This window comes from Phycodurus eques, chromosome 2 (assembly GCF_024500275.1).
Source record: "Phycodurus eques isolate BA_2022a chromosome 2, UOR_Pequ_1.1, whole genome shotgun sequence".
NCBI lineage: Eukaryota > Metazoa > Chordata > Actinopteri > Syngnathiformes > Syngnathidae > Phycodurus > Phycodurus eques.
Window position 1 is genome coordinate 14,860,262 of NC_084526.1, and position 24,920 is coordinate 14,885,181.

The 24,920-nt window shown below is 41.9% G+C and overlaps 1 protein-coding gene across 1 annotated transcript in view; it reads left to right on the forward strand.

Moving 5' to 3' along the window:
* Positions 1-24,920, forward strand: part of LOC133397492 (protein unc-13 homolog C) — a 183,860-nt gene that overhangs the window by 12,701 nt on the left and 146,239 nt on the right. Inside the window, exons 2-3 of the mRNA XM_061668459.1 lie at positions 1,690-5,914; positions 24,745-24,767. Coding sequence (XP_061524443.1) covers positions 1,864-5,914; positions 24,745-24,767 — 4,074 coding nt within the window. The 5' untranslated portion in view covers positions 1,690-1,863. The remainder of the gene's footprint in view (positions 1-1,689; positions 5,915-24,744; positions 24,768-24,920) is intronic.

Here is a 24,920-nt window from a genome sequence, read left to right on the forward strand (position 1 = left end):
TGTGTGGAGTTTGCATGTTCTCCCCGTGGCTGCGTGGGTTTTCTCCGGGCACTCCGGTTTGTTCCCACATCCCAAAAACCTGCATAATTGGTTAATTGACAACTCTAAATTGCCCGTAGGTGTGAATGTGAGTGCGAATGGTTGTTTGTTTGTATGTGCCCTGCGATTGGCTGGCAACCAGTTCAGGGTGTACCCTGCCTCCTGCCCGAAGATAGCTGGGATAGGCTCCAGCACTCCCGCGACCCTTGTGAGGATAAGCGGTTCAGAAAATGGATGGATGGATGGATGGAAATGTAGTCTCGTTCGGAGAGCATCAAATGATTCACACTCTAGTGTTTTGTTTTCTTTGACTTTTGTTCGCCTCAACATGAGCGTAAGAAGAGTGCATGGAAACATACACATACACAGGAAATTACATCAAGTAACAGGGCTAAACTGAAGTTGTAAAATACCATGTGTTGTCACTGTTTTATCAAAGTTAAGGATTGGTATTTTGTGACTGATCCATGTAACAATGGATAAATTCTTTTTATATTTGTGTGACAATTAAGAATGTTAAAAACTGAGACCTTATTCGTCATTTAAGTTAAGAGTGTATATTTGATCATGTGTCTGGTCATTCATGGACCTAACACCTGTTGTAAATTTTGCCTTTCAGCTCCTTGTTAGAGAACAGCAAGTTGTACAAAAAGAACAATTGGACATATGCATTCAAAAGTTTAAAGACCAAACATAGTTTACCTATTGTTGTTGTACTGCATTTTAGGGTTTTCCACCCTTAACAAATATCCCACACTTTGTGTAAAAATGCCTGCAAAGGTAATTGTTTCACAATGGCAATGGTTTGAAATGACATCCTATGAGAAAAACTATTTGAACAATCTGATTGTGTTCGACTTTAGAGGTTCAACTATTCCAATAATATGAAAGGTGGCCCTCCTTTATAATTGTCTTTCATGAAAATAACTAGTTAAGTCTCATGTCTAATGGACTGTACATTGCAAGAACACATCAACCATACATACTTAAACCAAAAGAACATGCTGATGTCCTTCTTCCATGAGGCTGTGTTTCATAGCTCATTTGAGATGTGGAAGTCTTTGCGGGCATGAGACTGTTATCACATCAACACTAAATCCCAGGACTAATGTGGAGCAGCTGTCAAAACCCCTGGATGACAAAGATTGCTCTTTCGACTCAATTGGCCAGTTTCTCTCATTGGTAAACAAATGTCTCTAGCATCTACTCCAGACTGTTTAAATTGTCAACACAAGGCCTTTGCAAGCGTACAGTCTGCTGCACCCGTGTATTATAAACACATGATTGATTTAGATACTAAGTCAAATACATCATGACTTTGCACGTGAAACAAATGGCAGCACAGGTCATTAACTTTCGTTTAATTAGTTCATACGTCATAGTTGTTATTATAATCAATAAATGGAAAGCGCTGCACTGTATCTGACAACACCATTCATCTTGTGTTGGAATTTGGTTTGAGAAAATTGTAGTTTGACAGCCATCATCGGATGACATCATTTTCACCATTAATTCATTTTTCTTTCCTTTTACCATTAACAAATGTTATTTTTGTTTGTACTGTTATGGCTGTATGAATGAATAATCTCTATTGCAGTGTAAAACAGAATCCTGCTAAAAAATTTTATGATATTCTTGTTCTCCTTTCAGGGGGATTTCATTAACTGGATGTAAACACAATACCCAGTTGCATCACTGTATCGTTCTCGCGAAAAGTGGTCCCCTCTTCAGAAGAAAAATCGGATAGTCCTCACAGTCCCAGAGCTCTCTTCTACATGTACTCCTTCTATTGTTAACCCTAAAGAGTCTTCAGGGTTCCCACCCATGGTTTCTACCCTCATCAAGATTATATCAGCTTACATTGAAAAGATTTGCAAAGGAATGTTTACAAAGAAATTGGCAAACCCAATCAAGAAGAAAGAAAGAAGTAAAAATAAAGAGCCAACAAAATTGACCACTGACCTGCAAGCAGTCAATCCAACTCTGTCTCACACAGTGAAGACCACTGTTAAAAAGATCTCCAAATGCTCCTCAGCACGTAACGTATCACTGGAAGACGACGACGGCAAGAACGACTGCTCGTCCCTGTCACCCACTTTCAGTTATCGCGTGGCCATTGCAAATGGACTCCCTAAAACCGCCCCTTTTTTGAATAACAACAATGAGAGCATATTTCCCGAGGTTCTTTCAATCGACAGTAGCTACTCCGACACACTGAGCGACGCAAAGCCTATCCGGAGACTGGATGAGCATAAATCGCACACTATGCCAGTAAGACGGAACCGGAAGAGCCTCATCAGTTTGGCTCCCTCCGACGGGAGCTCTGAGGGTGAACGAGTGGAACGCTCCAGTCTGCACACTCTCCGGCTGGGTGCTCTTCGTAAGTTGAGGAAATGGAAAAAGAGTCAGGAATGCGTCTCCTCGGACTCCGAGGTGAGCAACTGGAGGAAGACGCTCGGCATCCGGAGCAAGTCCTTGGACCGGGCGGGACGGCAGCAGAAGAGCTCCACTCTGGAACCCGGCTCCTCCTCCACAGGATGCATCAGTCAGACACAGGATGTCATGGAGATGATCTTCAAGGAACTTCAGGGCATCAGCCAGATAGAGACGGAACTGTCCGAGCTACGTGGTCACGTCAATGCCCTGAAGAGCTCGATTGACGAGATCTCAAGCAGTGTGGAAGTTGTACAGAGCGAGATTGAGCAACTTCGCTCTGGATTTGTCCAGTCAAGGAGGGAAACACGTGACATCCATGACTACATAAAACAAATAAGCCACCAGGCCAATAATTCAACTCTGCGTTTCCTCAATGTTCCTGAAGAAAGGTCAGAGAAAACAGAACATCTTATATGTAAATTACTTAAAGACAAAATGGGTCTCGCCGATGCCCATAAAACAATTAAAATCGAGCTCGCTCACAGGTTAGGACAACAACGAGAATGTTCAAATGCAAAACCTCGTCCTATTATAGTTATATTTGCAACACCTCAAGATAGGGATTTAGTCTTGAAAAAATGCTATAAACTTAAAGGAACTGGAATTACAGTTTCCACCGACAGCTTAACTCGGGAAGGGAAAGAGCGAAAGGACAAAGCATTGGCCTCATCACAAACCTATGAAAGTATGGATATGAAGGTATCAGGGAAAGATAAAGTAGTAGAGAGTGATGACTGGGATTCCATGGACAGTGACAAGGAATTAGATGAGCTAAGCAGAAACAAATATGCAATGGTCATTTCAAAGCCTGCTCACAAGAGCAAATCAGAGAAAAGGCGATCCCACGACCACAGCCGGTCAGGGGAAGAAGCGGGCTACTCAGGTGCAGTACACTATGCCGATGACTCATACTATGACCCCGACAAGCATGGGAAGGCTTACTACTCTGATGTGACCTCCGGTTGGCTCTCTCAGAGTGACTATTCCACGCCGAAACTCAGCCGGTCAGAATCAGACTGCTCAAAACTTTGCCAGTCATACACGGAGGACTTTTCAGAGAGCCAGTACTTTACACGGACCAATGGTTGCTCCCTGTTATCCTCCTCAGATCAGGAACTGTGGCAGAGGAAACAAGAGGACATGGCATCCTCTTGGTATGCTAGCCCAAGTCACCCACTCAGCCAGGAGAATCAACCTTATGAGCACAATGAGATTGAGACGACAGAGACTGCTGACAGTGGGGTGAGCAATGGACTTGTCTGCATGTCTGGGGAGAGAAGCCACTACAGTGGCTCCCAAATTTCTCTGCAAGCCGACCTGTCACCTTGGAAAGACTGGCATCATATAGAGCAAGGAGCCGATTCAGGCTTGGAAGTTTCCGTAGAAGTCAGCAGTCCATTTGACCCATCCACCATCCCGGGTTTTCCAGAGAATATCACTAAATGTCAAGAAGTTGATTTACAATTTGAAGGGGAGGAGGAATTCATGAGGCTTGACAGAGAATCCTCCCTGCCACCAATAACCACCCACATTATTACTCCTATTGTAGAGCGTGAGTCCACCAAAGCTCATGTGCGGCAGTCTAAAGAGAGTTCGAAAGGTGTAACAAATGAAAGTGCAAAAGTGTCATATAAAGATACCTCGAAAGCAACAGCTAAAACTACAAATAAACAAACTAAAATTGGGTCGAAAGACGAACCCCCCAAAATGAAGGAAAAGGACATTTCAAAAGTATCTGCAAAGATTTCACCGAAAGTGACATCGAATGCCTCTACAAAAGAGCCTTTGAAAGAGAAGAAATCAGCAGCTAAAGAGATACCTCAAGCCCTCCCCAAAGACAGCCCAAAACCTACAACTAAATATGCCACAAAGCCTGCCGTAGAAGATGTAGATAAAGTAGCACCTAAGGTCATTTGCAGCGAGACAGTTAAAGTTAACAAAGCAGCCCCAAATGTTTCCCAGGCATTGACACCGAGACAAAGTCCAAGAGAGTCACCGAAAGAGAGCCCTAAAATCACTCCGATAATGAGCCCAGCTTCAACTCCCAAGGAGTCCCCAAAAGAGTCCCCTAAAGAATTCCTCAAACAGTCTCCTATAGTCAGTGTTAAAGAACCCCTACAAGGCACACAGAAAGTTGCTGCTAAGGAGGTTACCAAAGAAGCTGCAAAGATACTCCCAAAAGACATGCCTAAAGTACAGAATAAGGAGAGCAACAACAATAAAGTATCCCCTAAAAGAGATTCTTGTATTCCAATCAAAGAAGCACCAGTACCAACAGAGACTCCTAACGTGCCTGTTAAAGAATCCCCTAAAGCATCTCCAACTCAACCACCTCAAGTAGTTTCTCCAGATGCCCTGAACGTGGTTGCTAAAGATGCCCCAAAGCAAGCCTCGAAAGCAGTCCCAAAGGAAAAATTTCCTGAAATCAATGTCAATCACAACTTTCACCAAACCCAAAGTAAATCCACAACTATGTACCGCAGTCAGAGTGAGATTCGAACAGAGAAGGTCGAGGAGGTACCAAAGTCATGGAGCAGCAGGCTCAGCATAGACCTCACCGAGAAGTCTTTTGGTTTTGGCTTTGGTTCTACACTGCAAAGGGCTAAATCAGCTCTGGAGGTCGTGTGGAAGTCCGGCCCTCAGACTATTCCTGCACCTCCTGAAGAACCCCCAAACTCTTCTTCGTCATTCATGGGGCGTTTCCGCACACTCTCCACCTCCAACTCGCCCTCTACAGCACATCCGGCTGCTCACACAGAACCCGTTTACTACAAAGTGGAGGAGGAAAAAAAAGGTGCAAAGGCAGAAGCTGTTGAACAATCAGAGGACAGCGAGACCCACTATGTTGAGGTGATGGAACAGGTTCTGGCTAATTTGGAGAACAGGACTAATGTTAATGAAACTGAAGACCTTATTCAGGAATGCGAGCCTTCTCAGGAAAACAATGCATTCGAGGATGTCCTGGCCTCTCAAGTCAATGACGTCCCCCTAGATTTTGAAACTCCAGAAGATTTCAGCGCCACAAGAGACAATGACGCAAGCCAAGAGGCACATGTCTTAGAGTACGACTGTGGCTTGGATGAGCAGTATGATGAGGAGTACAGCGAGGAGTACGAAACCAACGTGACCGAGGTCACGGCCGAGTATGACGCGATGGTGGAGTATTTGGATGTCGAGGAACCCGACGAGACAGAGGACAATGACATAACCGAAGAGATGGAAGAGGGCGACGAGGATATCGAGGAGATTGAGGAGATGGTCGAGGAGACCGCCGACGTGTCTGAGAAAGCGGAGGGACGTGAGGAGGATGAAAACGTGGGGGAGGAGAAGCCCGCAGAAGCACCACCAAAGAAGCGCGTACGACCTACATTTAAAGAGGCTGCTCTGAGGGCCTACCGGAAACAGATGGCTGAATTGGAGCAACAGATCCTGGCAGGAGGTAGGCCTCCTTCACATTGGTTACAGTCATTTTGATGCACCTGCTTCAGACAACCTGCAGTGAAGACAGAAATCTTCCAATGCTATGCATAATCATCTTAGACCTCTCATAGCCTTTATTTATGATGTATTTGCATAACGTCCATTGTAACTTAAAAATCGAACTAAGCAGATCGTTGTGACCAGTATGACAGAAGAGTGTCATTGATTTGTGTTTGTGAGTAAGAAGCAGGGCACATGAAAAAATGTGATAAAAGTGAAACTATTTGGCCTCATATGATGAGAACACATTTAGCAAGCCCGGGCCTTATTTTATCCACGGATCCATGAAAAAAAAAAAGAGACCACTGGGGTTATGAGGGCCTAGTTTACTTGATATATACTTTTTCCATCCATCCATTCTCAACACTGCTTATCCTGGTTAGGGTTGCGGGGCACTGGAGCCTATCCCTGCTGACTTTGGACGAAAGGCAGACTATACCGAGAACTGGTCACCAGTCAGTCACAGGACACATATAGACACGGACAACCATTTGCACTCACATTCACACCGCCACTGAGTGGGAAGTGAACCCACACTGCCCGCATCAAAGTCAGGCAAGTGTACCACTACACCCACCATCAGTGACGAGTACAGACAACAATGGTTGTCATGCTATAAGGTAAACAAATTAGCTGTCAGTAACCATGATTCATCCATCCATTCTCAATACCACTTATCCCGTGCAGGGTCGTAGGGTGCTGGAGCCTATCCCAGCTGACTTCGAGTGAAAGGCAGATTGCACCGTGAACTGGTCGCCAGTCAGTCACACGGCACACGGACAACCATTCGTACTCACATTCACACCGTCACTGAGTGGGAACTGAACGTACGCTGCCCACACCGAAGTCAGGCGAATGTACCACTACACCATGGTTGCATCTAATATATAATCAGTGCACCGCTGTAATTTCTAACAGCACATTTTAACTCTCATCAGGGAAGTCAAGACTGACTCATTGACAGATTGACTCACCCCTCAGTGTTGCATGTGTGAGGTGCAGAAGCATGCAGTGGACTCAGGGCATAGGACTCGTAATAAAAACGTGAGACCGGTCACTGACTATTGGCTGTTTTTTTTTTTTTTCTTCCTAGTTGGCACACACAGTTTGAGTGGTTTTCTGTTTTTAGTTTGTGTTGTCCAGTCATGTTTTACCCTTGGCTGTCAAGAACGATCAATGTCATGGTCATTGCTAGTTTCTACTGTATTAAGCTGTACCACACATACACTGTAGACACAATATCGCCAACGTCAGGATGAAACCACCAATGTCCAAATTTGGTAAATTTCATATTTTTTTCACAACTTTATACTATTGGTCAGTCCCCATGTGTGTATGTGTTTCACAAAGTATTGACCAATCCAAAGTGTTAAAATGGCTTGTTATCTTTGATGATGCAATGTTAATGGTTCCACAAATGTGTTATTGTTGTTTTTTTTTATTTCCTAAAAAGTGATTGTTTTGGAGATAGGTGGATTCCGCCCCAGGCCTGTCAGTATGCAATATGGAAAATGATCCATGTTGAGGTTGTAACCAGAAGAAATTCTAAGGTCGAATACTGTTCCAGGGTGCTGGTGGACCTCTGATTTGAACAATTTTTCCAGTAAGAAATAATGGAAATCCAACAAAAACAACAATAATAATCAGTTTTACAGTAATAGGTTTCAACATCACAAAAGATGTATTTGTTATACAAGCAAATTAAAAAGACTCATTCTTAATTGACATTCAAGTATAAAACAAAGTTTTACACCATTATTAAATAGCATGAAGTAAAAATTAACTGGAGTCTAATGACAAATAACTTCATACAACGAAACAGATTTGCGTCGCAGCTGCATCACACCCATCTAAATCCTGATTGTCACACAATTGTCAAAATAAGTTAACCACTATAAAACGGACTATTCCAATGTATAGTCTTCTCTTTTCGTGTGATCTTCTTTCCTTAACACTCATTGTAGAACATCCATGTGTCACAGAAAAGTGACAAAAGCCAATAACTAAGCTTAACCTAGAGTAAATCCTTTGAAGCTCACTGAACTGAGGTCTCGAAGTATCTGCCGAGGTCACGAATGACAGCAGGCTTTAAATTCCCTTTCTGTGCGACTTCATGAGGAAATTCCTCAAATATTATGCTGAATTCAGAACAGTAAAACCTGTTGTTTGATGCTGTACTATCTATGGGGTTTACAACGGTACTGACATAAACTGTTTCAAGGTCCCAAGCTGCATGCATTGAACCAGTTTGTGGCAAAGAAATATGTGGTCACACGGCACAAGAACGCACGCTCAGTTACTGCCATACTTGTTTCAGTGACTTTTCAACTGCATTATCATAGGTTAGTGATAGACAAGGCTTTGTTCCGATTAAGTTGCCACCTTAGAAACAGAATTTCGTCATAAACCAAAGACCTCCTTTAATAATCTACTGAAGCTGTTTTAAAATGTCTGCTACTTACAGTAGCTAGTACGTGTCAAAAAATGCATCAGACAAAGGAAGCATCTCACTACAGATGGTGAAAAGAGGGGCATAGTTGGAAGCGCACACAGGCATATTCCCTCCCTTATTAGCTTTACGCCTTCATCCCATGTAGCTGATGTGTGCTCGTCATGAGTGTGCTCTTATGCGTGGTGGCTGGTCTGTGTGCAAGCTGTGAAGGGAGTCTCAGCAATGCTGCCACTCCTGCTAACTCCTCTTCTTCCACTGGCTCCAGCAGTGTCTGTATTCAGATGCTAATTCACACTCCCAAGGGCATTCTGTAACCAGGTCAGCCTTGCTTGGAATATTTATAGAGGTCTGCTGCTAGTGAAATTTGAAGGAGGTACACCATTTTTATGCTTAGTCCATCATTTCTTAGGAAAGTGTGACTATGAAAAAAATGCAGTTACAGGGAGAGGAAAGCCGCTGGTATTGTGTAGTTGATACCCCCAGATATCAAATTATACTGATTCAGTAGAGTCGTTTTCACTAGGGAATCTCCGCAAACTTTCAGAGAGTTTGGGCTTTCTCGTTGGATCTTCAGAAACTTTCCCAAATCTCAGACTCAGAATTTCCCCTAACCTTGCAAAGGCTACAAGGGGTCCTCGGTTTATGATGGTACCAACATTTAGTACCCCATTTTAAGCTTACGATTGACACTCTATGAACTAGTTTCCGCAGCAACCCAAAAATATGTGGTCACATGGCACAAGAAGACATGATAAGTTACCATCGTAATTACTGGTTTTCATTTGACTGTTTTAAATGTATGGCCGAGAAGTGTTTTTCATACAAATATTTGCTTAAATTATGACATTACTACTGCATGTGTGTAGGTTAGTGAGAGACTACGGTGCATTGCAAGGGTGACGGAGATGCCGTAGTAACAGAGCTCTCCCCTGTAACCTTAATCATCACAACCTGAAAAAGCCGGCACCTTTCCGTGTTGCTGTATAAACAGCCACCGACAAAGAATGGGAGAATTAAGTTGACCCGGCAATTTTCTGCCTGTCCTATGAGTACATGTATTTTCTATGTCGTCATGCATCAAATTATCTGGTTGCGTGATACTCTGTCACTGTGACTCAGGCAGATAGATGGCAAATGTTTTGTTATGGCTCTATTGCTGCACTTTTGGGAGGTTTCTGTGTAACAGAGGCTTCTGAAAGTATCCCGAATGTCTCTGTGGAGAACAATTACTATTTTTATGCTAAACAATAAATATACTGTAATTACAGGTACATTCTCTCAGTAGCAACCTGAAAATGTTTAGTCTTAGATGAAAAAAAAAAATGTTGCGGTTATAAGTGAGTCCAACTTTGAGAGTATCGTATGTAATCATTTTTCTGCTATGCTGTGGTGTTCCTTCGCCAGTGCTGGAGTCTCAGCAGGAAATGACTTTTTTTAACCAACTCAAAACTAATGACTCCTGGCTCTTTTAGATGCTAAAATGATGTGGCCCAGAGAGCAGTGAAGTCCCCAACAAATCCTTCCTTTTGACACAAGTTCATTCTCATGGAAGTAGTTTGCGGTATTAGAAATTACAGTTCATTTAATTTTCTTTGGTGTAGGTATTTTCCGGTGGTGAGGAAGTTTTTATGTTTTCAGCCTCCTGTAAGGTTGGCATTACCTCTACAACTGTCTGAAGCTCATGTTCCATCCATCCATCCATCCATTTTCTACCGCTTATCTTAGGTCGGGTCGCTTTAGCAGGGACGCCCAGACTTCCTTCACCCCAGCCACTTCATCCAGCTCTTCCGGGGGGATCCCGAGGCGTTCCCAGGCCAGCCCAAAGACGTAGTCTCTCCAGCGTGTCCTGAGTCGTCCCCGGGCTCTCCTCCCGGTGGGACGTGCCCGGAACACCACACCAGGGAGGCGTCCAGGAGGCATCCGAATCAGATGACCCAGCCACCTCATCTGGCTCCTCTCGATGTGGAGGAGCAGCGGCTCTTCTCTGAGATCCTCCCGGAAGACCGAGCTTCTCACCCTATCTCTAAGGGAGAGCCCGGACACCCTGCGGAGGAAACGCATTTCGGCCGCTTGTATCCGGGATCTCGTTCTTTGGGTCACGACCCACAGCTCGTGAGCATAGGTGGGGGTAGGAACGTAGATCGATCGGTAAATCGAGAGCTTCGCCTTTCGGCTTAGCTCCTTCTTTACCACAATGGACCGATACAAAGTCCGCATCACTGCGGATGCTGCCCCGATCTGCCTGTCGATCTCCCGTTCCATTCTTCCCTCACTTATGAACAACGGCAGGGTCCTCGAGGGTGCATGGGAGTTCGCCCAACCAGCCTACATGCGTTTTGTGGACTTGGAGAAGGCGTTTGTCCGTGTCCCTCGGGGGATCCTGTGGGGGGTGCTTCGGGAGTATGGGGTACTGAACCCCCTGATACGGGCTGTTCGGTCCCTGTACGACCGGAATCTGAGTTTGGGCCGCATATCCGGCAGTAAGTCGGACTTGTTTCCGGTGAGGGTTGGTCTCCGCCAAGGCTGCCCTTTGTCACCGATTCTGTTCATAACATTTATGGGCAGAATTTCAAGGCGCAGCCGAGGCGTAGAGGGGGTCCAGTTTGGTGGCCTCAGTATTGCATATCTGCTTTTTGCAGATTATGTGGTTCTGTGGGCTTCATCAAGCCATGATCTCCAACTCTCACTGGAGCAGTTCGCAGCCGAGTGTGAAGCGGCTGGGATGGGAATCAGCACCTCCAAATCTGAGACCATGGTCCTCAGTCGGAAAAGGGTGGCGTGCCCTCTCAAGGTCAGGGATGAGATCCTGCCCCAAGTGGAGGAGTTCAAGTATCTACAAGTATCAAGCTCATGTTCTAATTAATTCTTTCCAGCTGACATTGCTACAGCATTGCTACTCAGGCAGACTAGTTGCCAGTCAGTCGCACAGCACATATACTATAGAGAAAGACAAGACAATCATTCACACTCAAACCAACACAGAGTGGAAAATGAACCCATATTTCCTGCACAGAAGTTAGGCAAGTGAAGCATCATTGACCAAGTCCTTGTTTAAATGTAAAGGTTTTTTTCCCCCCTCGCTGTGTGCTGTCAGGTGGAAGTGAAGGGGCAGGGGTAACTGTATCACTTTAATTCTGGGACAGGGTCGATCGCAGGTGAAAAGGTATCTGCTCCTTTATCAAGATCCCAAACTGAGTGGTGTCTTCATTGGTACACAAATCGAAATTGTTGGTATGTTTTTGCGCAATCATGCTATCTAACAAACCAACAGCAATACGTCACCATTTTGGCCGGTGTCTGTAAAAATGATTGCATGGTTAAAGGTCAAGAATGCAGTTTTGAATGGTAGATTCAACAGTGAAAACCAATTATCACTGGGCCCTATATTTGGACACTGGCAGTTTATTGGCATAAACTGAATTTGGAGACTTCAGGAACATAATTTGTGAAATAATTTGTTTTCTTCCACATGGACTGGTTTGGATATGTATCATTCATTGTGACATCATCTGATCAGAATTATATCTCAATCAAATTTCCAAATATGTATACACAGATGTCATCTTCTCACTGCACTGATGATTAATTGTGTAGTTGTTTACCTGCATTTAGGCTGGTCCCCATGTGGGTAGTTTGGGGTATTCTGAAAATGTAAAACATGGCTATCAGATATCGGAAATAAGAAAACAGCGGTGGGAGGAAGTCACAAGTAATTCTTAATCTTAATCTTCAATTTTAAAGCAACTCCCAAGTTAGGGTTAAAAAAAATCAAGCATGTCAATTTCAGACCCCACTAAATTTCCATTCCAACACAGTGTATTCGTACATTAGCTACTTTGCACTCAGTATCTGTACTTGGGTTAGTTAGCTGTAGTAACACATCCAGAAACTCATTTAATAGTTATGTACTGGCTACTACTTTACTGTCTTAATTAAATGCATAACCAATATGAAGCTTAGTTAATGTTTAACAAGATAGTGTATCAGTTAGTGAAACTGAAGTTAACATAAGTTACCTGCCTTTGTAGGTTTTATAGTGATAGAAGTGGTCCCTGCCCTCCTCATCATACTGTAGCCTACTGGTCAGTTGCCAGGTTTGTGCAAAAATAACTAATTTCAAAAACATTTTAAAAAGCAGATTTTTTTTCAAAACATTCAAGCCTTGTCAAGTCATGTAGTAAGTAAGTCTAAGTCAAGTCACATCTCATGAATACCTAGTCAAGGTCAAATCTTTCATCAATTTTAAATAATCAAGTCCCAAATCCTAAAATGTGCCACTTAAGTATGACTCCAGTCAAGAAATGCAATAAAACATTTTTATAAAGTCACAACATTGGAAGTGGGCACTTAAACCTGCATTGTCCATCAAGCATTAATTGACCAGCCTATATAGCAGCATCTATCATTCGCTATTTGAGACAGTGCAAAGTGGGGTCGAGTGGGGTCAATTTAGCCCAGGACTTAAAGAAAACAGCTTTTCAATCGAGGTGCAGAGAGAAGACTTGCAACAGCTGCCTGTTTAGCACATTTGTGCCTTCTTCCAGAAAGTGCTGCCATCCAGAAATGCCTCAACGTTGCTTTTAGATCTCCAGCTCGCCACCCCACTGTGCGGTTTGTCAATCAAAATGCGGGTAAGCGTGCAAACACAAACAGCCGTCTCATTGCGAACTTTTACAGCCCGTACAAATCAATACGCTTGGGTCGACGGCCCAACAGGCCAAGAGAGTGAAGTCGAGTAGCAGTCACCAGCATTCATTGGCATGTGAAGTGATAGGCTTGTAACAGTGGGGGGGAAAAGCCTCACTGAAGTCGGTCCACTCGAAAAGAAACAAAAAGCTTGCGGAAAATGCTTTCAATGATGTGTCGTCAGGTTTGCAAAGATCTGGAAGTGCATTCTCAGATGCTACACTCTGAAGTCTTGATAGGCAAAGGCAAAGGCAATTCACTTTTTTTCATTTGATCCCATTGACTCATCCACCACTCTACCCACTGAAGCATTCTTTTCATTTTAGATTAAATGCACTGTTTGTTATTGTGGGACCATACCAATTTTAAAATATGCTACAACAGTTATTTGCTGATAGGTTTTATTAATGACACTCGTTGAGAATGTCATCCTTTGACATCTCCCTATTATCTGTTGTCACTACGAAATGGGAGTCAGTTGTCACAAGGCCCGCAATCCTCACGCTCAGTGTTGTCCCTCTGTGTCAGTTGCAGGCCAAGTAACAGAGCATGAAGACCATTATTTAGCCGCTTTAATGCCTGCATTTTTATCTAAACCCACTGACCCCACTTCTTTAGAGAGCACCACTGACTGGCTTGTCTCACTTGAAGTAAACCAGTGGTAACAGCCACAAAGAAAGGCCTACAGTTGAAGGCATGCACGCCCATGTATGATCTCGGTCTTTATCTAAATTATGATTCTGGATTGATAATTTATCATTCAGGCATGTTGGTCGAACCACTTCCTGTGTGAAGCTACAGGAGCTGTCACATGATGCAGGGCGGGGTACACCCTGAACTGGTTGCCAGCCAATCGCAGGGCACATATAAGCAAACAACCATTTGCACTCACATTCACACCTACGGGCAATTTAGAGTTGTCAAATAACCTACCATGCATGTTTTTGGGATGTGGGAGGAAACCGGAGTGCCAGGAGAAAACCCACGCAGGCACGGGAGAACATGCAAACTCCACACAGGCCGGGCCGGGGATTGAACCCCGGTCCTCAGAACTGTGAGGCAGACGCTCTAACCAGTCGGACACCGTGCCGCCTGAGTTAAAATCATTTAAGTTATTTTTTTTCCCTCATTAATGTACACACCGCACCCCATATTGACAGAAAATCTACTTAATTGTTGACATTTTTGCTGATTTATTAAAAAAGTAAAAATGAAATATCACACAGCCATAAGTATTCAGCCGCTTTGCTGTGACACTCATATATTTAACTCGGGTGCTTTCCGTTTCTTCTGATCATCCTTAAAATGGTTGTACACCTTCATTGGAGTCCAGCTGTGTTTGATTATACTGATTGGACTTGATGAGGAAAGCCACACACCTGTCTATATACAACCCCAATTCCAATAAAGTTGGGATGATTTGCAAATCATGTACAACCTATATATAATTGAATACACTACAAAGACAAGATATTTAACGTTCAAACTGATAAACTTTATTGTTTTTAGCAAATAATCATGAACTTATAATTTTATGGCTGCAACACGTTCCAAAAAAGCTGGGACAGGGTCATGTTTACCACTGTGTTACATCACCTTTTCTTTTAACAACATTCAATAAACGTTCAGGAACTGAGGACACTAATTGTTTAAGCTTTGTAGGTGGAATTCTTTCCCATTCTTGCTTGATGTACAGCTTCAGCTGTTCAACAGTCCGGTGTCTCCGTTGTCATATTTTACGCTTCATAATGCACCACACATTTTCAATGGGAGACAGGTCTGGACTACAGGCAGGCCAGTCTAGTACCCGCACTCGCTGTTGTAACACATGCAGAAAGTGGTTTGGCATTGTCTTACTGAAATAAGCAGGGGCGTCCATTAAAAAGGCGTTGCTTGGATGGCAGCATTGGTTTCTCCAAAACCTGTATGAACCTTTCAGCATTAATGGTGCCTTCACAGATGTGTAAGTTACCCATGCCATTGGCACTAACACACCCCCATAGCATCACAGATGCTGGCTTTTGAACTTTGCGTCCATAACAGTCCAGATGGTTCTTTTCCTCTTTGGCCCGGAGGACATGACGTCCACAATTTCCAAAAACAATTTGATATGTTGACTCGTCGGACCACAGAACACTTTTTCACTTTGCATCCGTCCATCTTAGATGAGCTGAGGCCCAGAGAAGCCAGCGGCTTTACTGGGTGTTGTGGATAAATGGCTTTTGCTTTGCATAGTAGAGTTTCAAGTTGCTCTTACGGATGTAGCGCCGAACTGTATTTACTGACATTGGTTTTCTGAAGTGTTCCTGAGCCCATGTGGTGATATCTTTTCCACATTGATGTCGGTTTTTGATGCAGTGCCGCCTGAGGGATCGAAGGTCACGGGCATTCAATGTTGGTTTGCGGCCTTGCCGCTTACATGCAGTGATTTCTCCAGATTGTCTGAACCTTTTGATTATATTATGGATTGTAGATGATGAAATCCCTAAATTCCTTGCAATTGTACGTTGAGAAACATTGTCCTTAAACTGTTCGACTATTTTCTCACGCACTTGTTCACAAAGAGGTGAACCTCGCCCCATCTTTGCTTGTGAATGCTCCTTTTATACCCAATCATGGCCCCCACCTGTTCCCAATTAGCCTGTTCACCTATGGGATGTTCCAAACAGGTGTTCAATGAGCATTCCTCAACTTTCCTAGTCTTTTTTGCCACCTGTCCTAGCTTTTCTGGAACGTGTTGCAGCCATCAAATTCTAAGTTAATGATTATTTGTTAAAACAATAAAGTTTATCCGTTTGAACATTAAATATCTTGTCTTTGTAGTGTATTCAATTCAATATAGGTTGAACATGATTTGCAAATCATTGTATTCTGTTTTTATTTATGTTTAACACAACGTCCCAACTTCATTGGAATTGAGGTTGTAAACTAAAACTAAAGATTATTTGAATACTTTTCAAATAAACATATTTTTCCTAACAAATACTACTTGAAATAGGATGGGAGAATCTCCCTGAACATTATGAACGCCGGTGTCCATGTCAGTAGACCACACAATAATGCTGCCTGGAGGAGTCGCTATAGTATAGAATAAGCACAACTTCCCATCGGTGGCTTCATGCTGTTGTTGTTTCTTATTGTTAAATATATTGTAGAAGTTATCATTTATTTGCTTAGCTTGCATTAGTATTATGGACGATTTTGAGAAAGGAAGATGTCTCGCCTTCAAGAAGATGACTCAGCAGGAATCATCAGAGAAAAGGACGTGGCCGGGACATGGCAGCAAAGTAGTTGATGACCTTACAGCTCACAGTGCATGTCAGAGAATGAAAATCATGAGGTCAAAGGAACTGCCTGAAGAGCTCAGAGACAGAATTGTGGCAAGGCACAGATCTGGCCAAGGTTACAAAAAAATTCTGCTGCACTTAAGGTTCCGAAGAGCACAGTGGCCTCCATAATCCTGAAATGGAAGACGTTTGGGATGATCAGAACCCTTCCTAGAGCTGACCATCCTGCCAAACTGAGCAATCGGGGGAGAAGAACCTTTCGTGAGAGAGGTAAAGATCACTGTGGCTGAGCCCCAGAGATCCAGTCGGGTGATGAGAGAAAGTTCTAGAAAGTCAACCATCACTGCAGCCCTCCACCAATCGGGGCTTTATGGCAGAGTGGCCCGATGGAAGCCTCTCCTCAGTGCAAGACACATGAAAGCCCGCATGGAGTTTGCTAAAAAAACAACAACACCTGATGGACTCCAAGATGGTGAGAAATAAGATCTCTGGTCTGATGAGACCAAGATAGAAATTGTTGGCCTTAATTCTAAGTGGCATGTGTGGAGAAAACCAGGCACTGCTCAGCACCTGTCCAATAAAATCCCAACAGTGAAGCATGGTGGTGGCAGCATCATGCTGTGGGTGTGTTTTTCAGCTGCAGGGACAGGAAGACTGGTTGCAATCGAAGAAAAGATGAATGCGACCAAGTACAGGGATATCCTGGACAAAAACCTTCTCCAGAGTGCTCACAACCTCAGACTGGCCCGAAGGTTCACCTTCAAAAAAGACAATGACCCTAAGCACACAGCTAAAATACCGAAGGAATGTCTTCAGAACAACTCTGTGACTGTTTTTGAATGTCCCAACCAGAGCCCTGACTTAAACCCAATTGAGCAGAACTGGAGAGGATGTGCAAGGAGGAATGGCAGATGATACCCAAATCCAGGTGTGAAAAACCTGTTGTATCATTCCCAAAAAAGCTCATGGCTATATTAGCTCAAAAGGGTGCTTCTACTCAATACTAACCAAAGGGTCTGAATACTTATGGGTGTGTGAGATTTCAGTTTTTCTTTTTTAATAAATTACAAAAATGTCAACAATTCCGTTTTTTTTTTCTGTCAATATGGGGTGCTGTGTGTACATTAATGTGGGAAGAATGAACTTAAATGATTTTAGCAAATGGCTGCAACATAAAAAAGAGTGACAAATTTAAGGGGTCTGAATACTTTCCGTACCCACTCTATGTTGTTCAAAGTTATACTCATATTTCATTCTGTTGTTATGGTGTTGCTCAAATTATCGTCAATTATTTTAAAATCCGTCAAAATCGGTGATTGTTTGTCTGGTCATTCTTTTTCAAGACTTTGGTAGTATTTTGCAATTTGTCTGCTGCATGGCCCACGTACACGGAGCTGAACTCCAACTGACAAGTGTAATGCCAAGTCCTGCCTACGTGAGAGAAAAAAATCGGTGCTATTACTATCTTTATGGGGGCTCGTGTGCACTTTCTACACTGCAGTCGATGATGACAGAGAACATAATGATATAATTTTGTCGAATGAACATCTGCAGGCTTAATGCTAACATAAAATGCGAAAAGCCCTCGACGGGCTTAGGGCATAGATGTTAGTGTGGAGATGTTTATGGCTGACAAGACAGGAGTAAAAAATTAGTCGAATTAATAGTTTACTCTCCGCTTCACAAAAATAAGAACGATTAATGGCTCGATCAGTGTTACTGTTTATGATACGTAAGCCATTAACAAGAGTAACTCCTCCTTACCTTACCTGGAACCAGAAGTCAGAGTCATAGGCATGTATTCTCTCTGCTAGGTGGAAAGAATGATTAATCCTAGAATTTAGTTGGGGATCTTCTCTGCTCCTTCTTCTTCTTCTGTTTTATGTTGCACTGGATGTCTTCCAGAAGACCTCAGTACTGCCTGGCATGTTGCGGTACAATGTGGTACTACACAGAAGCCACGCAACTCTGAATTCAGACTTCCCAATACACTGTAAAGACCAATAAAAAAACAATCACTTAAAAATCTGCACTATAGCAGGGTCACAAATGATGACCATACATATGTCAGGGATTCATTTTTGTGATATTTTTCATTGTTGGGCGTGGCAAAATTTTAAGTTTAATTGTTAAAATCAAACTAATGTCTCGAAATGTGCACCACGTCACTTTTTATAAGTATAAACTTTAGGAAAAAATGACGAGAAACCTTTTTATCAATCTCGTAATCTTAAGGTTGCTACACTTTATGAAATTTTGAGTTCTAGATGATAGGGGTTTACTTAAACACACACAAAATACAAACAAGAGTGGAATTTTATGGTATATTTAATGACATCTAAAGGGAAACACTAAAGGGTCTAACTAAAGAAAGAAAATAACACTAATAATGGTAAAAAATCAGCGTACGAAAAGGGGAATAGAACATCGTGTATTGGACTAAAGTTGGACACGTGAGCGTTTACTGCGTAGAGTCAGAGCGAGAGAGCGCAAAGTTGGGATTTCGTGTGAAGCTAGTAATTTCCCAAAAATAATTAGTGACCCTAGTGAGGATAAGTGGCTCAGAAAATGGATGGATGGATGAAGGGTTTAAAATCATATTAATCTAAAACACTTCCAAACTTTGTACTCTCACACATAGAATCATTGTTTAAAGTTTGGTCATGGCAGATCGGTTGCTTATTGTTCAAGACAACATTTCCTACTGTTTGATTTAAAATCACGAGGAACCGTTTTCAAAATCTTGCAGAGGACCTGTAAAACTGACAAATAGTGACACAGACACTAAGGCATACATTTGGAATATTTCTACAGAGTTCGTAAGATATCAAAACGGATATTTTATCTTCCGTTAACAAAACCCAAAGGCGAGTCCACGGGTTTGGATTTACACTTACTCTCAACGCCAGTAAGTGGCGCCTAACATGCATGTTTGAATATTAACCAAATAGTCTTCTTGGAGGGAGGGTGCCTCAACCTTTTGGTCGGGGAAGGACTCTTTTGAAGCCAGGAATCAAGATTTGAGGGGAAGCTGCAAATGACATTGAAGTCCACTTCACGTCCACCAGGTTTTCTCCTAGTGGCCGTCTCACAGCAGGGCAGCGTGGAGGAGTGGGCTTATCAAGTGGTTGGGAGTCCCTGTGGCACATCCAATTGCAGGAGCATATCCGCTACGACTGTTACTATTCCGCTCCTCCGTATTTCATGATGGCACTTTTAAATCATCTATTAAGATGTGGCCTAATGTGATAAGCATCGGCAAAATCCCCTTTCATCAGTTTGAGACAAGGTTAAAGTGCTTCACTAAAGTAGAGCCTTGTGTCATGCAGCTATTACTGAATTGGGGGCTTGTTTTTTTGATTACGTAACGATTGTTTCACTCGCTCTGAGGATTTTTCCTCCTCCCCTGTGTGTGCGCGCCTCTGCCTGTACGAGTAAATAGAAATGCACCAGTATATATTTACTGTGTCTCTGTTGTGTCCATCCTGGAGCCGATGGTGTTGTGTATTTTCCACTATCAGCCAAACGCAGGCTTTTTCGCTTTGGTGAGCGTTGATCCACACGAGGTGTGATCTCACGTGTCGGCACCAAGATGCTAAATTTACTATGATTGTTGCTCATGCAACACTTTGCCCACAGAACGGGAACAGACCGCGGGCACTATCTTTGTTACTTTTTTTTCCCCGAGATTTAAGGCACCTGTGAAATGAGGTTCATCTCGGCGGGCTGTAAGGCTTTATCTAGTGCAGTTGTGGACGAGCGACGGCTCAATCTTGTCAGGCTGCGGCTCACAGTAGCTTAGCTGATTGCTGTCCACGGTGCCTGCACACCCAGCTGAGTGCTGCTCCTCTGCTTGGGTGCAGTTACATCCGTTATATTGTGGCTTTGGACACAGGAAGCCAAGAAATTGCACTGCATAGTTTTTCCATGTCCTATATACAAAAAGGACAAAAACCTCCATTGGGACCACCAGGATTGATCGAATTAGGGGGGGAAAAGTTTTATAAAACAAACTCAAATTAGGGCAGGGCATTGAAAGAATTACAGTTATTTGAGCAAAACACATCTTCTACAAATAGGCTTTGGCAAAGTATCAAGAAGATTAATTTCTCAACTAGTCAAGAACCTTTATTACCATGTTGGAATCGAAGGAAAAGGTGATGATGAAGTTTACAGCCGTTTGTGTTTTATTCCTTTTGAGTAATTCAGCACATGGGCAGAATTTAATTTATCTTTTTTTGTATTTGCCATCAGACTTGGTGTTACAACAGATACCTGGTTTGTGGGCAGAGACTCACGATGGGCCGTGGATACATCGTTATCTGTGTGGTGTTGTGTGTTGGTCATCTGATTACATTGAAGACTGTAATAGCAGTATGCACACACTTACCGATTGTCTTATTTTAAAAAGTGGTTAAGATGTTAAAAATCACTGGATGTGTTTACCTTGCTTTACAAAAATCATGGACTTTTATGAAAAAACCATGACTAGATAATTTTCAATGGAATTATGGAAGCTCTAAGCAGTTATTTAGCATCCAATCAGATTGCTTCTATCTCATCCCCAATGCTGCTCACAGTCTCTAGGTTTCATATTTTCATGGTAACTAGGCAGATCATTGCATTTTATGCACTTGATGACATCTCCAATCAGAAACCAATAGTACTGGTTCAAATACACCATTGCTTGAGTGAAGTGAAACAAAAAGGAGAGCAACAGTTGTCAATATAATTTCAGCTTTTTTTTTTTTTTAAACCGTGCAAGCTGTCAAACACACAAATACTAGAGTAAGCCAAACCTCAAATCCGGTAGCCACTTAAAGGCCATCCTCCTTAAAGGCACACATACAAACACTGCAGCGCTTGTTGTTGTGAATTTTGTCATTGCGACATACTGGGGGTGGGTAGAATAGAGTAATAATAGAGTAATGGCATTTCAATTCATCTGTAATACGGAATATTGACGAGAAATATAAGTAAATTGAGTTACGAGCTTTGTCACGGAACAAAATGAACTTCGTATGTCAACATACCACTGTTTTTATTGTACAAGGTACCTGTATTTTGGAATATCATAGACTTTGCGTCCAATCAAATTGTTCCAATGTCGCCCCCACTGCTGCCGATAGTCACGAGGAGTTGTATTTGCAAAGTAAGATCACAGCACTTTGTCCAATTGGATCACTGCAATGCTGTCTATTGCTCACAGCTAATGGGGGGCAGGTTGACATTTAATTATTAATTATTATTTTTATTTATTCATTTTGATTTCATACATTTCATTTCATATTACATAAGCAGCCATTTGACCAGTAGTACCAGTCAGCATTCAGTTTTATTTCATTGGTATTTTTGCTAGGTGATTGCATTCCTGGGAAAACTGCCATTTCGAATTACACATCATTCAAAGTCAATAGATATACTCAGATTTATATTTTAATCTTTAGTCATGAATACCATCATAGGTGCTAACTTTCAAGTCCACTGTGCCGCTATTATTTTCTGAACAGTCCCCTTGACAGCATGTCGACAGCAAACAAAATTGCCTGGGGTTGTTTTAATTGCAGCTGCAATTTAATCACCCTCTTACCCTGTGTGTAGTTGGTTGTAATTTAGATTATGATAGGACTGCCATCTATGATACGCAGATCAATAGTGGACTAATTTAGTCTCTGTGGTCAAGTCTGCGCTCTCACGGGTTGGTCTGCAAAAATGTCTATACGATACCGAACTGGTGGCGCTCACCTAATGTACCGTGTCAACACGCCTGTTAAATCAGGTACATGCGTTCGATCAGAGATGCTGTTGATATCGTGTTACATTGATCAATGGAATTTTATGTGCAGTGGTGGTTGTTTATCTCAGCCCTCCTGAGTCATCAGCATGATTTCATGAAGATATATGCTCCATTCTATACCTCAATGGAATAGAATATGGTAGAAAGGTGCATTTATTCAGTAGTTCGTTTAAAAAACAACACTCATATGCAGAGTCATTAACCACATAGGAAAATACTTTACAGGCCTTTTATTTTTATATTAATAATCATTTTGTTTTTTTAAGTACTATTCTAATTTCTTGATATGGTGAATTTGGGGTTTTCATGACCTGGAAGGTATAAAAAAATTACAATCATGACATATTTCACTGCATCTATATAATATATGAGTGTCACTCTTTTAATTGAAATAAATTACATTCTCCGAATTATTCTAAATTATTGAGATGCGCCTGTATACTTCTGTATGAACTGTACAAGGCAGCAACTTCAAAATTGATTGTTAAAGTAAGGGTGGGTATATGTTAAATTATGGACAAAATTACTGATGAATTCATTGATTAATTTTTTTGAAGTCAACTCTTTAGTAGACAAGAGACAAGATACATAATTTGATAATAATGAGAGATATAATTTCATAAACATAAAAAAAGAGACTGTTCAAATACAACCTGATGACTGCTTTCTAAAAAGTGTCTGTCTGTTTCGCCTTAAGCGAGGTCATATATATAAACACATGAACAGGCAGTTATCATCTGTCTCATGCAACTGCCCCCTCCCCAACCACAGACATCTAGCTTTGTCTCTCACCAAAGTGATAATAAATTATCAGAGAAAGACAGCAACAAGGTCTACTTTCCTATCCTCACACTAAAACAGGGGTGTCAAACTCATTTTTGTCACAGGCCATATTGTTGGTCCAGTTTCCCTCAGAGGGCCGTTATAAGTGTGAAGCCATAAAAATGTTTTATTGCCTCACCACAGTACTTGACTTGTTCAAGTCAAGTTACTGTAAAAGTAGTTGAGTAACAAAACAAAAAAAATGCTTTCAATATTTCAACATTATTATTTATTACATATAACGATTTGAAATTTCAGTACAGTTTTTAGCATGAATCACGGAAGTTGACACAAATGATTTGCATTCATGGGCCACATAAAAAGGTGTGGCTGGCCAAATGTGGCCCTCAGGCCTTGAGTTTGATATGCAACCCCAATTCCAATGAAGTTGCGACGTTGTGTTAAACATAAATAAAAACAGAATACAAATATTTGCGAATCATGTTCAACCTATATTTAATCGAATACACTAAAAAGACAAGATATTTAATGTTCAAAGTGAAAAACTTTGTTTTTAGCAAATAATCATTAACTTGGAATTTTATGGCTGCAACACGTTCCAAAAAAGCTGGGACAGATTGTAAAAACGACTGAGAAAGTTGAGGAATGTTCATCAAACACCTGTTTGGAACATCCCACAGGTGAGCAGGCTAATTGGGAACAGGTGGGTGCCATGATTGGGTATGAAAGGAGCTTCCCTGAATTGCTCAGTCATTGACAAGCAAAGATGGGGCGAGGCTTTGTGAACAAGTGCGTGAGAAAATAGTCGAACAGTTTGAGGACAATTTTCCTCAACGTACAATTGCAAGGAATTTAGGGATTTCATCATCTACGGTCCATAATATCATCAAAAGGTTCAGAGAATCTGGAGAAATCACTGCATGTAAGCGGCAAGGCCGCAAACCAACATTGAATGCCCGTGACCTTCGATCCCTCAGGCGGCACTGCATCAAAAACCAACATCAACGTGTAAAGGATGTCACTACATGGGCTCAGGAACAGCAGCTTTTTTGGAACGTGTTCCAGCCATAAAATTCTAAGTTAATAATTATTTGCTAAAAACAATAAAGTTTTTAAGTTTGAACATAAAATATCTTGTCTTTGTCGTGTATTCAATTAAATACAGGTTGAACATGATTTGCAAATCATTGTATTCTGTTTTTATTTATGTTTAACACAACGTCCCAACTTCTTTGGAATTGAGGTTGTAAACTAAAACTAAAGATTATTTGAATACTTTTCAAATAAACATATTTTTCCGAACAAATACCACTTGAAATAGGATGGAAGAATCTCCCTGAACATTATGAACGCCGGTGTCCATGTCAGTGGACCACACAATAATGCTGCCTGGAGGAGTCGCTATAGTATAGAATGAGCACAACTTCCCATCGGTGGCTTCATGTTGTTGTTGTTGTTTAGGCAGCAAAGTAGTTGATGCTTATTCAACGGGTTTCAGACAATTTTGTGCACTCCATTGCACCTCAATTGCCTCAGTATGTGATTGATCAGCAATACATTTACATGATTTGTAAAGATCAATCAGTCACTTGCCTGTTTTTTTGGTTCACATTTTGGAGCATAATTCTGCTTAAATATGTCAAAACATCAAATGTACCCAAACAGCATGTAGTGATCCTGTGAAAAGATTATTACATGCCAAGGTTTTTTTTTTTTTTTTTTTTTTTTAAACAATTAAAAAGTTCCCAGGAGTCTTAATAACATGTATCATTTTCTCCTTTCAGACTGCAGTGCTTTGGATACTCAGGTTTTAAGTCACTGTTTATTATTGTACAAGTGATGTTAACGCATGTGCATGTGTTTGTGTCAAAACTGTGAGATGTGACATCCCAGAGCCCAAGTGAAGTAACGAACATATGGGCTTGTCTGTCAGGTGTTAAAAAGAAAATCCCGCATGTTT